The 16,366-nt window shown below is 45.8% G+C and overlaps 1 protein-coding gene across 14 annotated transcripts in view; it reads right to left on the bottom strand.

The window, feature by feature from the left end:
- Positions 1-10,206, bottom strand: part of CADPS (calcium dependent secretion activator) — a 347,764-nt gene extending 337,558 nt beyond the window's left edge. For all 14 annotated transcript variants that reach the window (XM_083723209.1, XM_083723203.1, XM_083723210.1 and 11 more), the window contains exon 1: positions 9,074-10,206. In XM_083723209.1, the coding sequence (XP_083579335.1) occupies positions 9,074-9,427 (354 nt within the window). In that variant the 5' untranslated portion in view covers positions 9,428-10,206. The remainder of the gene's footprint in view (positions 1-9,073) is intronic.
- Positions 10,207-16,366: the final 6,160 nt, after the last annotated feature.

The raw sequence follows: 16,366 nt of genomic DNA, 5'->3' as shown, positions 1-16,366 counted from the left end.
ATGTCCCCCAGCTTATATTTGTGCAGCTAGTTATTCCTGCCTAAGTGTAGAACCTTACATATGTCCCTGTTGAAGTTCATGTTGCTAGATGGGCCCAGTTCTCCACTCTGTTCAGGTTATCTTGAACTCCAATTCTGTCGACTATGGCATTAGCTACCCCTCCCAGTTTGATACCACTGATAGCTACATCCTCTGTGAATTTGTCTAATTTAAGCAGCAGTTGGGTGGCCATCTGTCAGGGATGCTCTAGCTGCATCCTACACAGCAGATCTTGCATTGGACTAGATGAACTCCACAGTCCCTTCCAACTCTACGATTCTTTGTGGCCACCAACCCACAGGAAGCGCACAGGTAGCACCCATGCCCTACTGTTTGCCACAAGTTCCCCATCACCTAGAAGCTACCTGCACATTGCTGAGATCCAAATCTTACCATGTGCACATGCACATTTGCTACAATAGCTTTTTTTTTAAAAAAAAGAAAACTGATTTCTTATGCATTTAAGGCAATATTTTAATAGCAGTTGCATGAGAGATGTTGGGTGCTAGTGCTGTGCCCAACCCTTATCCTCCAGCTTTGAGAAGCACTTTGCCCTCTGTGCAAGAGGGTCACGGGAAGCTGCCTGGCACCAAGTCAGACCAGTGGTCCATCAGGCTCAGTCCTGTCTGGCAGCAGATTTCTAGGGTTTCAGGCAGGTGACATTTCCTGCCAGGGATTAAGCCTGGTACCCCCCTTCAGCACGGGAGGCAGCACCTCCCTAAGGTGCTACAGCACCTCCCCAAGGGTAGTAATTTTTTCTTTCCTTTTCAAGGAAAAGAATTTCTCCAAAAATTTCAGGACAGGGTTCAGACTTTTTAAAGTTATGCAAAATTAACTTTCAAAAGTTACATTTCTTTATGCAGCATGGTGCTGCAGTCCTCTGTAGCTTCCCCTGGTTTCCTTTTTAACTTTTAAAAATTGTTCAACTTTCAGATGCTCCAGAGTCCATCTTTCCTGGTGCCTGAAGACACACAATCAAATATACTGCCTGTGGAGCACCAGAGAAGAGGGCAGACAACAGCAATTAAAATAAATAAATAAATAAATAAATAAATAAATAAATAAATAAAATGCCCATTACATGTCTCTAGAGAAATAGAGAGGCTTCCTGATAATATCTAATGATTTCTTTCCAAGCAAAAGGACTTTGCTAAAAAATAATAACAAGTATGTGGTAAGCAGCTTCTCAGTTGCCATCTTCCTGGAAAAGGGCATCATGGGGTTTTGATGGTACCCAGAAAGGCTGCAGATTGCTAAGCAATGCTTTTACAATGGAAGAGGACGCTCCCCTCCCTGGCGCCCTTGTAAGTACGCCCAAGAAACCAGCAGTTTCCTCATGAAGAAGAAGAAGAGTTTGGATTTGATATCCCGCCTTTCACTCCCTTTAAGGAGTCTCAAAGCGGCTAACATTCTCCTTTCCCTTCCTCCCCCACAACAAACACTCTGTGAGGTGATTGGGGCTGAGAGACTTCAAGGAAGTGTGACTGGCCCAAGGTCACCCAGCAGCTGCATGTGGAGGAGCGGAGACGCGAACCCAGTTCCCCAGGATTACGAGACTACCGCTCTTAACCACTACACCACACTGGCTCATAACAATTTCACTGAAATTTTCCTTTCCCTTTGAAATTTCTGCAAAAGCAAGTTCATCCATCTCTGCCTATGTCTCTCCCCCCACCCCCTCCCTCTGAATACAGAAAAATAAAGTGGATTCAAATTTTGACACAGCACTATGGTGGTTGCATTACTGGGCCTAATGAACAAAACAGGCAAAAGGATTGTTTCTATTGGACTAAAAGATATGGCCACTGAATTTACATATGTACATTTTCCTCTGCAGAAGTTATTAAGAAACTAAGAATGCATTCAGGATGCAAAGAAACGCAACACTCAAAGAATAATCGTCTATCTCACATATTGTCTTGCATGACAGACGAATGCCAACATCACAAGGCGACCAACACTCCAGCAGCAACCATGTAGATGAAACAAAAGGCTTTGAGCTCTTGGATGAACTCACACAATCAAATGATCGTGATGAACAATAGCAGCTGATTCCTCTGTGGCTTAATTTTCCTTCCAACATGATCTCTCTCCATTTGACCTCTCTCTATCCCAAAGAGAAACTTACACAGCAGCACCTTCAGAAAAGATGTCCACGGTTTCATTCAGAACACTTCAAACTTGTAATTGGGGTGGAGCAGTAGGTCTAGTCCAACCGCCTGACAAGAAGCTAAACGATGCCTTCACCACTCCCACGGTAGAAGAATAAGAAGAGTTTGGATTTGATATCCCGCTTTATCACTACCCGAAGGAGTTTCAAAGCGGCTAACCACCTCTTTTCCCTTCCTCCCTCACAACAAACACTCTGTGAGGTCAGTGAGGCTGGGAGACTTCAGAGAAGTGTGACTAGCCCAAGGTCACCCAGCAGCTGCATGTGGAGGAGCGGGGAAGCGAACCAGGTTCACCAGATTACAAGTCCACTGCTCTTAACCACTACACCCCACTGGTGATGACACCTGCCCGATTCAGACCACAGTGTGCTCCAAACAGGCAGTAGGAGCATATTGGAGCTGAAAGCTCCATCAAGTAACTCCATCAGGGCAGCCGAACCCCAACCTCAGGAAGAAATGCTGGGCCAGTCCCTCTGTAAGCATCTCTAAGCAATCTGACCTTGTAGAACACATTTTTCTGAGCCCCAAATATTACTGTCACACATATCTACAGCAGTGGCACAAACCATCCTTTGAAACTTCCACAGCAACTCCATGCCTCCTAGTATGGTGTCCCTAGTTGAAGGATTGCAACATTAACTGCAAAAGGGCAGAAGAGTTGTAGAACGACCAATACTTCTGTCATCAGTCTGCCTGCCATTGAGCAGCCCACCTGAAGCCTCTTCTTAGAAGGCAGATCCGAGTATCTCTCTATTGCTGAGAGATAGTTTAAATTTTCTTTGCATATCCTTTTTCTCTCCTACCTGGTGCTTTCCATCTTATCTCATTTCTAAACTTGGTATTGGGCAAGAGCTTGTTTTCATTAATTATTTGTGAAGGGCATAATTTATTTTAAGCATGATGGTGATGATGCTGACAGTTGTTGAGAACGGAGATCTTTGGTGCTATCTTGTTTTCTCTTTTTACATGCTAAAGTCCACAGATCACACTCCTAAGCAACCGATCCTGCTCATTAGATTTGATTATCTTTCCATTTGGTGTGAGAAAATGATCCTAAACATGTCTACTCCTAATACAAACAAATGAAAGTCTGTTTCCTTCTTTTAATGAATGAATGAATGAATACTACCTCCACTGATAGAGAAATTTGTCACCTGCATTTATCCAAAGTACATATATTATACTAAAATTTGACTTTGTGTGGCCCTCAGGTCACAGCTTCCCTCAGCACTGGGATGGACACTGATATATACTTACTTCCAGCGACTAAAGTTAGGAAAGGGCAAATCTGTCAATTTCAGTTTCTTCCTCAGTTTTTTAAATTTTCCCTTGAAAGAGTAGTGGGAATTTCAGGAAGTAAAATAGTGCAGGAGGTAACCGACAAGGAATAATGCCTTGCTATGCAAAACATGGATACCCTTTCTTGCATACCAAGTTTGGTAACTTAGTCTAATCCCCAAATCCCACAAGATCTTGGCAAAATCTCACAAGATCTCACAGAGCTCAAGAGGTCTTTCCAGAAGCCAATTCCACTGCTAGGGTTTTGCAGGTGCCACCATGCAACACAGATAAGAGAGGTGGGGCATCAGTGGTGTGGGTGGGTGTGGTGGCAGCATGTTCCTGTTTTGCCTCAAGTGTTGAAACAGGAAGCAACACTCCTGGTTTGAATGTGCATGAGCCACCACTTTGCTGAAACTAAGCTGATCTGGGTCTGGACAGTGTCGATGGGTGGCTGCCTTGGGAGTCATGTGGACCCTCAGGAAGAAAGGCAGTTTGGACACAGCTTACCGTGGAAAAGCAATATGGAACTAAACTAAACTTCCCTGCTTGTGCTAACCTCAGCAACTCCCTGTTTTCATAAAAGCATTCAGCCGTTACAACTATTTCCGGGATCAAAGCAACAGAAAGGATTTTTCAGAATGGGGAGACTAAGCCCACTGTGCTGCTCTGAAGACTTCAGATGTGACAAAGTAAACACCTTTCGGCTCCTGAAACACGTAATGATGTAAACAACTCTCCTTGCCATTTTAGCATACCTCATCATCCCTTCAATGAAACTGCAGCTGATGCAACTGTCTTACAATCCCTTGCCTGCTCCAGACGGACAAGAAGCTGAGCTCATCCAGCTCCAAAGCATCTTCACAATCAATAAACAAAACAAGAGTGGCTGTTTCTTCTTTAGAGCAGTACAAATGTGCATCAAAGACTGCCTCTTTCTTTTCTGGAGGCTGAGTAGTTTGCATGGTGGAGGAATTAAAAGTTGTGTGTGGTTCCCCCCCCCCCACGCCATTCCTCCCCCCCCCCCAGGCTCAGATTCTCTCTGTCTCAGAATGCTGACATCTCCGTCAACAGTTCCAAAAGATCTTGAACAAATGAGTCATTCTTAATGTAGGAAGGCAAAGATATTTGCTGAAACCAATCTGTCTCAAAGAGCGACCATGTGCGCTCATCATAACTACTCTTCAAATATCTGGAGGATACCATTCAGATTGCCCAAAACAAGATATACTGTATTTATGTTGAGAATGCAACACTAGCAGGTCATAGAAAGAGCATGAGTTCAACTCAATTCACTTTCGAATCTGCCACTCATAAAAACAGCCAGTCACGAAACAGAAATGAACACATAACACAATCATTTTGCTACAATTAGTTGTTGCAGTAATGAGTTTGCTTGAGGCTCAAATCTCGCTTAAGGCAGTGCATGTATTGAAGACAAGGAGAATTTTCCCTAAGTAATAGCAAGAGGTGGAATCATCTCACACAATCTCCATGGAAGTGCTAATTTAAGAATATGCATTAAAACCCATTCTTTAGACACAGCTGGAGACTCTGAAGGGAGACAATGGAAACTCTTCTCCTACTCAAAAGCAGTTCTGGAATATTGGTCAGTGCACTCCCCCCTTAGCTTCAACATAAGTGACAGAATCTTGATGTCAATGGACTATTCTGATTCTGCCATCTTCATTCATTCATGCATTCACTTCATCTCTACGGATAAATTTTCCGTGGGTTGTTTTAATTCATAATATGGCCCCATTAGGTTTTATGTCCTTTGCCATGTGCTTTAGCCAGTTGTGCCACATTTACTATTTAGGACCCTGCCTTGGTTTAACTCAAGTGTTTAGGCCACTATACTACCACTGATGTACAGAGAGTTAAATTATTTTCAAGTAAAGTTTGTTGCCTTAATTGAGCTGTAAACCTATGTTATGCACTGTTTCTCTCTTATATAAAAAAGAAAGAAAAAGATTGTACAGTATATGCATCAGCTGCGCAAGGTCCCAAATTCCTTAGTCCCCAGAATCTCAACCTCAAAGGCTCCCAAGGCTACAGACCCTGGAGAACCACACTCAGCCAGATCAGATCCGACTGCAATTTAGCTCAGTATGAGATTGCACCATGTTTTCATATTTGCTAAATGTTAGCATCCTCATTTACTATTTGGGGGGAGAGGGGAATACTAATTCTCATTTCAACATAACCTTATTGATTTCTGCTGGGGATTTCCACCCACCCACCAGACCACACAATATTTGCAATGTTTTAAAACTTATCTTGGCAACAACCTCACACAACAGAAGCATTCCCATTTTACAGGTGGCAAGTCAAGGTGGCTGGCCCAGCAAAGTACTATGGCTGAGCAGACATTTGAAAGAATGCCTTCCACATCAGAACTCAACATTTCTAATCCATGTAGCACCCCTTCCACCTGCTCCCTGTCTACCTTCAAATGAAGTTTTCTTTTTGAAACCTACTACTCTCACCCCCCTTCTTATATAATATGGAGAATTTATATTGCATTGAGTGAGAGGGGATAACAAAATGCACAACTGTCCGCAGCATGATACAAAAACCATCAACCCCAAACCTAAAACCACCCAAGGCAATAATATTCAAATATAATATGCACTATCATCAATGTATCCCATATAGATAATACATGTGTAGAAGTGTTTGACCTTCCACACTAAACTCTCCAGTTAGTCCCTCTGCAAACTGTGTTCCCCTGAATAATTTTTTTCCAGCCTCCTTTTTCTCGAATGGGCTAATAATAGCCTTGTGATGCGACAAACTGAATGAATTTTTGAATGTCATTTCCATCAATATGTCCTAGAGACGTTCTGGTTTAGAAAGGTCGTTGGTAAGGCATGCAGCCATTTGGCATTCTTAAAAGTTTAAACCTTAAACCTTTAAGAAAAGGTTTTGAATAAACTAAATGTAACTTTGCTTTTTGTTTTCCCCCCAAACAGAGTTTTAAAAAGCTATGTGAGAGCATCACTTAGCTAGAGAATGAGAAGGGAGGCAGATGCAACTGAGTTATCTGGTGTTCTTCACAAAACACACAAAACCAAACTAATTTGCTGTGATTGTCTAGATGATAGATGATCCTGCCCTTATAACTGAAAGTGTCAATAGCAGTTCTTTTCATTGGGAGCTAAATTGTATTGCCTATTTCAAAGTCCACCTGGGTCCTCCGTGTCCCTCTTTATTCTTGTAATCTCTCTCTCTCTCTCTCTCTCACACACACACACAAATAAATAAATATGAATAAAACCTGTTTGCTACTAGTTTTGCAGTGCCCCTTTGGCGAATGCATCTTGTGTAGGTCATTCCTGGAAAGGAACCTTTTCTCATACCACAAGAGCAAGCTAGGTTTCATTCAGAAATATAGAGTTATCTGCTCACAAGCATGTTTTCCAGGCTAGGCCTTAGTGGAGTAGTAATTTTCTTTATCATCTTAGGTTCATATTTGACAAACTACTTATTTATGACTATCCCTGCTGATTCCAGTGGGAGTTTCAAGTTTATGACCTTCATTTACGCAACAAAAATTGTGACAGTAGGGAGAATTGACTACCTTTCCTAAACATAACTCATTTGGAATTCATGGAATATAAACATAACCATCAGCAGCTCAGAGTTACCTTTACTGCAAAGAGTGCAATTTATTTAATTGCACAATGTCTAATAATACTCTGTATGAAGGCTGTACAGTGTATCCTAAGGTTTACTAAATCAGTAGGAGTTTTGCCATCTACTTCCATGAGATGTGGACTGCATCTTTAGGCTACAATCTTATGCTCCATTCAGTGCAGTGAGATATACTTGAAAATAAACAAGTTATGATGGACTTGGCTCTTGGGCTGGAAATCTCTATTTTGGCAGGAACTCAGTGGTTGACCTTGGGAAAGTCACTTTCTGTCTCTAAGTCTCAGTTTCCAAGCTATAAAGTTTAGATTCTAGTGATCTGCTTCACAGGTCTGTTTGCAAGTCCAAAGAAGGCAGCAGTGCTGAAGCACATCATATATTAAAAGTACTAAACTATAACTAGAAAATGCATCAACTACGGGACGCAGCATAACAACGGCTGGATTAATTACACCTCTTTTTAAATAGATGTGCACAGAAGGCTAGGATCACACAACAGAGTACTAAGCACATGAGAAATTAAGGTATTTCACCCCCCCTTTCAGTTTACTCAAACTCTGTTCGCTTTCAGTGTGTCTCTGATTTAAAATTTAGCGTGCATGTGCAGCAGGTACCCCTGCTCCTGGTCAAAAGAATTATGCAGAGCTCATCTGTAGTGCTTTTTTGCATTGTAGAAGAAAGACAGAAAAAACAGGCATGAAAAAGAAAGTGATCTGAACTTAGCGTGAAGCATGTTATGCTCCTGTTAAACATCAAACGCCACTCCGAGAAGGCTTATGGCTGGGGTTCCTCCAGCAGGGACACAAAAGCTCTGCTGCAATAATTGGTTCTTACAGTAGCACAAGCGCGGCAGGCAACTGGGCCAGAGTAACCTTTGCTCAGAGCTCCTGGAGAGCAAGCGCTTGGCTGCTTCTCTCCAGCGGGTGCAGCAACAGTCACCTTGGGACTAGAGGGGTGGGGTTCGGGTGCAAGAGCAGAGTGAAGGAGCCCTTCAGGACTCCAGAAACACATGGCCTGCTTTGACTCTCTGTGGTGTGTTGACTTTTTTTTAATTTTTTTTTTTTTAAAAAAGGCCTCTTCTGGGAATAGCTGCAGTTACATAAGGCGCAGGGGAAGCAGCCGAGAGAGACAGAGAAAGAGAGAGAGGATATGGATCATCTGACTTCTTGTCCACTGCCAGGGTTATCCCTCTTCAAGCAGCAATGCTGGGTGGATTCTCTCCTACTTTCTTCTCTGGTGCTGCCTTTGTTTCTCACTTTCCTTTTCCCATCCCTGCAAATTTCTGCTTCATTTCCACTCCTCTATCCCTTTGGCTTCCAGCAGTACTCCCATCGCCTTGATCCTGGGCCGAGAGACCCCTCTGGTGTGTATGTGTGTCTCCCTCTTGTCCTTCCCGCTCCCTCTCCTCTTACTGCATTCGAATGCTGCAGGCAACTCCCAGCCTTTCCAGCTCAGCAGGCCACTTCCCACCTCTGTGGTGGTGCTGGACGCAGACCAAGGGGAGCTGGGTTCAAAACCTGACTCAGCCATCTCTCTCTCTGACAAGGTCTCTCTGCTTGCACCTCCTGCCAGGGTTTTGTTGTAGAGAGGGATGAGATCATGGCTGCACATGCACTTTTTATATTGTATTAAGAAAGAGGGCTAGCCATGATGCCTAAAACTTGCCCAGGGAAGGGTTGCCTTCCCATGTCAGGTGGCCACAGAGGTCTCCTCCTGTCAACCTGGGAGGGGGGGACTTACAGTGCAGCATTAACTGTCGGGGGGGGGGGCTCTGCTTCTCTTGTTCTCCCACCTCCCTGCTCTGACCCTCCACTTCTGCTGAGCGCCAGGTGATGCTTCTCCTGTCTGCCCCGCTCCCCTCCGCAGACATCTCTGCCTCTTTGCAGGGTCTGCCCGCCAGCCCTCCATTGTTCTCCCCGTCCAGGCGTTACCTTCTGCTGCCTCCGAGCCATGTCGGTGGGCTGCTTGGCGTTGAAGGGGTAGGCGATGCACCTCATGACGAAGACATACAGCTGCAGCTTCTTCTTGCGCTCCTCTTCCTCCTTCTGCAGCCGCTCGAGCTCTTCCTTCTCCTTCTCGCTCACCACCGAGGGGCTGGGGCTGGAAGGCCGGACGCTGCTGCCGCTCCGGCTGCTGGGCTGCAAGCCCCCGCCGCCCCCCGAGCTCTCGCTGGTCCGGCTGGGCGAGAGCCGTGCCCCAGAAGCCGCCGGGGCCAGCACCTCCTTGCTGCTCTCCTCTTCCACGATCTCATCGGATTCCTCCTCGCTGGACGACGGGTCCAACATGCTGGCGGCGGATCGTGCCCTTGGCGCGCAGCTCTAAGCGGGAGAAAGGACCGAGGGCAGGCAGGCAGCACAAAGCCCGGCTTGCACTTCCAAGATGCCCTCCTTTCACAGTCTCCTCCGGCTCATCCGCCGAAAGGTGGCTGGCAAACCGAATAAAGTCTCGTCCTTCTCCTCCTCCGCCACCACCACCCTCTCAGCTCCCTGCAACTTCAGCCACCGAATCGCGCCAGCCGAGCTCCGGGAAAAAGTCGCGCCGGGGAGCCGGTGCCCGAGGAGGCGAGCTGCCTGCCGCTCCGATGCAGCTGACAGCCGAGAGGGCGCCGCCGTCTTCCCAACAGGAGAGACAGAGAGCGAGCGAGAGCAAACGAGCGCTTACGTGGGTTTATGGCTTTTAACTCTTGCCTACCCGGGACTGGCTCGGCTGCTTGCTGCACAGAGAGAGAAAGGCGTCGGGATCAAAGGCTGCCGTCGCGGCTGGCCTCGCTCTCTCTCTCCTCCAGCGAGGCCGGGCTCGGCCCCTCCTGCGATCGATCTATTAATACAGAGCTAGGCAGATGGTGCTCCTCCGCGCGCGCTCCTCTCCGCCTCTCTCGCTCGCCTCGCTCTCCCGCTTAGTTCCCGTCAAGCCAATAATAAAGCCGCAGGGCGAGAGGAGCTGACCAGGGTGCTGAATGTAAGCAGCCAACTGCAGAGGCATTGAAAAGCAGCGGCCACAGCGGCGGCAGCAGCAACAAGCAGAACGGCCCACCCCGGTCTGCGCAGGCTCAGAGCTCCCGTCTCCTCCTCTTCCCTCCTCACCCACCCCTCCCTGCACGAGAGCGTAGCACATGACTGTTTGGGAAAGTGACGCCCCCCCAAAGAAGCATCTGCCCTTACGCTCCTTCCTTCCTTCCTTCCTTCCTTCCTTCCTTCCTTCCTTCCTTCCTTCCTTCCTTCCTTCTCGCACCCTCCTGCTGCCCCTCTGATTTCCCAGCCCTGAGTTATTTTCTCCTTCTTCCTGATTTGACTTTTCTTCCCTGCCTCGCTTCCTCGAGGGATGGGGTGGGGTGGGGCGGCGGAAGGAAACGTGGAGCGGCTTTGCAAGCAGAGCTGAGGAAGAGTGCCAAGGGGTTGGGGGTGTATGTGAGAGCAGCGGCAGGGAAGGTTAAGGGGCAGAAGTGAAGATCAGAGGAAGTGTGGGGAGGGGAACGCTGTGGTAACAGTATGGGAGGCAATAGGAAGAAATCCGATGGGGCAGGGAAGGGCAGGGGACGCTCTGGTTGCAGGCTGATCAGTCCATGGGAAAGGAAGGGCAAATTGGGATAGGGGAAGGGAATCCAGAAATCAGAGCAGGGCAGACGAAGGGCAAATGAATCAACTCTGGAGACGTGGGGATGAAGCTACAGTCCTAATCAGAGCCATAGCTAGGCTTCGTTGTGCCCTTGGCAAGGAGCTGTATTGAAGCCAGGAGGTACCATGGACAAGAAACTCAAAAAGTTCATCACCTTGCCACTCTGAGCCAGAGTGTAGAGGTGCAATTTTTGCACTCCCCTGGAAATGCACCCTTGGCCAATCTAACCAACCCCTAGGTACACTCCTGATCCTAATTCCATTTACCTGGGAGAAAGCCCTACTAAATTCAATAGGAGTAGACATAGTTAGGCTTGCACTGCAGCTCAGTTTGATCCTGCTCCCACAATGCTAGGAAGTCCAGCCAGTGAAAGTGATTGGCAGAGTATATTCAGGAGAAATAAGAGAAGGCAAGTGTCCCCACAGTGCAGGATGTCACTGTGGCATTTGCTGCTATAAGGGCTGGTGGCGATGGTCGCTGGTTTAGCTGGCTTTAAAGGAGGGGGGAGGAATTAGGTATTAGGGAGGAATTAGGGAGAATTCGTGGAGGTTGTGTGTATAAGAGAGTACTAGTCATGTATGGTGGCCCTGTGGAAGGTTGATGTTCAGGCGTGATAATAATAGTTTATTATTTATTCCCCACCTATCTGGCTAGATTTCCCCAGCCACTCTGGGCAGCTCCCAACAGAATAAACACAATAAAACATCAAACATTTAAAACTTCCCTAAACAGGGCTGCTTTCAGATGTCTTCTAAAAGTCAGATAGTTTTTTATTTCCTTGACGTCTGATGGGAGGGCATTTCACAAGGCGGGCGCCACTACCGAGAAGGCCCTCTGCTTTCAGTAGCGTAAAGTGTCAAGTGTAGTAGGGAGCAACCATCACCCTCATGTCCTGTTTGTGAGCTTCCCAGGAGTACCTGGTCAATAAGGGAAGCAGGATACTGAACCAGATAAACCCTTGCTCTGATCCAGCAGGAATCTGTTTACACTGATATTCACACAGCATCACCCCACACAAAAACACACCTCCTGCTGCAGTTTGATGGCTTAACACAAAAATAACAGTTGTGAATTAGAACAAATTTCAGCAGAGTAAAGTTGATATGAAAGGTTAATGATGTCTTCCTAAGACTAAAAAGGTGTGTGAGTTTGCTTTTGCAAAATAAAATGGCAGGTCACAACAGTCCCATTGAATTTCATAAGAGCTAAGTGGCTTTGGGAGGAGGGTCTACAGTTATATTTTTTAAAGAACAATATTACCAAGTTTTTGCTGAACTGATTGCAGAGCACCCCATACACTTCGCTAGCAGTAAGTTCCATGGAGCTCAGTGGGGTTTTGTTTAGTTTAGATTCGACATGTGCAGGGTTGTAGGAATCCTAGACACACTTGCTTGGGATGGAATGCTGCAAATTATGAGCTAGGAAGTCTTCATTTCAATCCTTGCTTTAGTCACAGACTCAATAGTGTTAAATAAATTGCTCTCTATCAACCCATGCCCATCTACAATATGGGAATAATAGCATTAACAGTCTATCTTGCAAGAATCTTGTAAAAGATTGTCTGCAGCACTCTGTGAAGTACTTTGCCTGCCCTTGTTTATATATCTCTTCTCTCCCTCATTAGTGCTGTGACCATGCTGTTTCTGCCCAGTGTCTTACATGGCATCCCTGCAGTAACAGTACCACACTGCTGATAAATCTGTTAAACTGGCAAAAGTATTTCTGGAGAAGTATATTCATGAATATGTAGATTCTGTTTTCTTGCATGGTCGTGCTTGCATTAAAGCTGCATACACAATGCAGTCTTATGGTACATCCTCCTGTATGAATCTCACTGCCTATTAAGGCATCGTAACAGGGTCCTGGTTAGAGTCTTGCCTCCTGGAGTACTTAGGACAATGGCAGGGTTTTCTCACAGCTAAAATGTAAATAATTGGAAAATGTGGATGTCAAAACAGCACTCAGAGCAGCTGAGCCAGTTCAGACACTTTAGTTTTCTCCATAGGTTTCAGCCCCTGAATGCAATTGCACAGGAGAAGCATGGTCTGATCTAGGGATGGGGAGAAATTAAATTCAGTTAACATTAAAAGGCAAATCTACCAAATTCTCACTTTCGGAAACAAAACAGTGTCATCCTTAAAAATGCACAATTTCCTGAATTTTGCAATGCAGGTCAAGTACTATGTACAAAAATGCATATACTGGGGTAAAGTATGGATAAAAATGAATATATTAAACAAAATAAGTCAGGTAAATGCATTAAATTAGGAAAAAATGGGCAAAATGTATATTAGGCAAAATGCATATGAACTTGTGTATATTAAGAGAAATTTGCATTAAGTTGCTGGTGAATTTTCATGAGGACTTAAAAATAAATAAATCAGAAACTGGTGTTTAAATGTGGAGGACTGAAAAAATGAGAAACCAAGAGAAACAGAAATTGACGGATTTACTCATCTCGAGTTTGAGGTTGCAATCATACACAGTGCAATCCTAACAACATCTACTCAGAAGTGAATCTGTTGAATTCAATGGGGCTTAGTTCCAGGTCAGTGGTGTTAGGGTTGCAGCCTCACTTGGGGGTGAGACCATTGAACTCAGTGGGATTTACTTCTGAGTGGTAATACCTGACTGTGCTTTTATTCTTGTCGAATGGTGTAGGGGTCTTATACCGTACCCCAAGGTTACTCATGGAGGACCTTGTGCCTATGGCTACTGCTGACACAGGGGTAATAAAACTGGCACAGATGGCAAGCATTAGCACTCACCATGATGAATATTGCCTCAAGGATTTTTACGGGGAGGGGAATGTGATTACTCCAAGAGCACCTATGCTGCTGTGCATTAAAATTTAAAGATCTTTCTGATCAGGCTCAACATGTAGGCTGCACATAAATGGAGATCAGGGCTGCCTGTGGAGAGCTGTACAAGTCCCCCGCAGAAGCAGAGAGTCATAACTATCGTGTTTCACTTCCATTTGTGAATGGGAATAGGTGGAAGGGACAGGTCTCAAGCGAAATAGTTGCATAGTTTCTTGTTTCACATGTAGTTTGGGGGTAACACTTCTGACAGTGAGCCTGGCTCTTCTATTCCTGTACATTGTTCAGAGCACTGCTGTCACCTCTGCCTTGAGCAGTCCTATTTGGGATCCACTCTGCTCACCCTGAAAAGGGGGAGGGGCTAGAAATGATGCCTTAACATAGTCTACCTCCCTTTCCCCCTGATTGGATTACCGCGCCCAGTGGGGTTACCACCCAGTGGCTGTAAAAGACAATTGAACTTTGGAACATGGAATATACGGACTTCTTTGGGAAAATAATGCAGGATATACACGGACAACTGAGAAACACTGACTTCCGAGCACTCCAATTGGAGAACAGCCTTTACCAAAGGCGTCATGGACTTTGAAGATGTTCAAACTCAGGACAAAAGGGAGAAACGTGCTAAGAGGAAGGGAAACTTGGCAAACCCTCACCATGATCAACTCTTGCCCTGTGTCCCCACTGTGGAAGACTCTTGGGTTGGGGTAATGTTTAGGGTTGTGGTTCTGTTGCTGTTATTAAATAATAATAATAATAATAATAATAATAATAATAATAATAATAATATTTATACCTCGCTCATCTGGCTGGGTTTCCCCAGCCACTCTGGGTGGCTTCCAACAAAACACTAAAATACAACAACCTATTAAACATTAAAAGCTTCCCTAAACAGGGCTGCCTTTAGATGCCTTCTAAAAGTTTGTAGTTATTTTTCTCTTTGACATCTGGTGGGAGGGCATTCCACAGGGTGGGTGCTACTACCAAGAAGGCCCTCTGACTGGTTCCCTGTAACTTGGCTTCTCGCAATGAGGGAACCGCCAGAAGGCCCTCGGCACTGGACCTCAGTGTCTGGGCAGAGCGATGGAGGTGGAGATGCTCCTTCAGGTATACTGGACCGAGGCTGTTTAGGGCTTTAAAGGTCAGCACCAACACTTTGAATTGTGCTCAGAAACGTCCTGGGAGCCACTATTATTGCCCTAATTGCTTAAAATGTTTTGTTTTAGAGGTTTTTTAAATTTTGTGCTTTAAAATTGTGGGGCTTTTGTTGTTGTTTTTTAAATTAAGGGACGTAAGATGTGCCTGGGAAGAGAGGAGCTGAGGAAAGCAGGGGTGACCCCAATTGCAGTGGTTCTGGGCAAGAGGAGGTATGGGGTGGAGGTGGGGCAGGCCAGGTAAGGGGCACATGGAACAGACAGTTGGTGACTATGCCATGTGCCAGCCCCTCCTCCAACCTGTGAAATTATGGTTGCCCTATCAGCCAGCCCTCGGGTCTGTGGCTGCTGTTGCTGAATGCCAGGTCGGCTTAGAGTAAGTCCTTCCTCATCCATGATCTGATTGTGGATGAGGAGGCTGATCTGGTCTGTATCACTGAGACCTGGGGTGTGTGAGCAGGGAGAAGTTGGTCTCACCCAGCTGTGCCCACCTGTGTACTGAGTGCATCATTAGGGCAGACTTGAAGGTTGGGGAGGGTAAGTCTATAGAGATTCTCTCTCTCTTTCTCCAGGCTCTTTGACCAGTTGGGGGGTGGGTGGGATCCAGAGTGTGTGTTCTTGACAATGGGCATTTGGGACAGTTAAGGGATTCTGCTGGTTTACTGCCCACCTTGGTGCTCAGCAGTCTCCCTGCTTGTACTGACAGGCATAGAGGCAGTGCTGAGGCCTCCCTGACTGCTGGCTTGTGGGGACTTCAATATCCATATAGCCAACTCCTAGTGGCCGAGGAGGTCTTTGGCCCACCAATAAAATATGTGAGAAAGCTGCCCCCCCCCCCCCCCGTTGATGGGCAATGCCATTCAAATGGTATGAATGCACCGCATCATGGGATCAATTATGTGGGGCAGGGCTTACCTGGGCCCCCAAATATTTTATTCAAGTTGGCATCCCTGATAAAAAGGCAGTTGGCTCTGGGGTGGCTCAGGACTTCATGGCTGCCATGATGACCATGGGGCTGTCCCAACATGTGACCAGCTTATTATCTTGATTGCCTTTCAATGCTGATTTTAACTCCAGCAAATTAACTTCCCTATATCCAGCTTCTACCTGCTTAGCCGACTTCTCACATGTTTATTCAATCCAGCCTCTCTCCCTGGCAGGAAAACAGAAAAGTACAAGCTAACACCTACGTAGGTGGTCAAAAGATGCATAATGTAAAAATGACACCCACAAAAAAATGATCACAATAGAAAGAAGCTAGCCTTCAGTGTGTCTTCAAAAAGTGTTTGAATACGTGCTTGTCTATTTTTGCACTGTGCTGAAAAGCAAGCAATGCGAGAGGGGCAAGGAGAGCAATTATGCATATGCAACACCCAGTAGTAATTTTTCTTATTAATAGTTAATTGCATGCAATTATCCACTGTGAATGGATGAATGAAACGACTGACTCTGTCTTTTCTAGAAGGGTGGCCATGTTAGTTCTGTAGCAAAACCAACAAAGTTTTTTGTGATATATTAAAGACTAATGGGTTTATTACGGGACGCAGGTGGCGCTGTGGGTTAAAGCCTCAGTGCCTAGGACTTGCCGATCGAAAGGTCGGCGGTTCGCATCCCTGCAGCGGGATGCGCTCCCGCT

The sequence above is a fragment of the Podarcis gaigeae genome (genome assembly GCF_964106915.1).
Source record: "Podarcis gaigeae genome assembly, chromosome: 2".
NCBI classification, from domain to species: domain Eukaryota; kingdom Metazoa; phylum Chordata; class Lepidosauria; order Squamata; family Lacertidae; genus Podarcis; species Podarcis gaigeae.
This window is presented reverse-complemented; position numbering and strand designations above follow the sequence as displayed.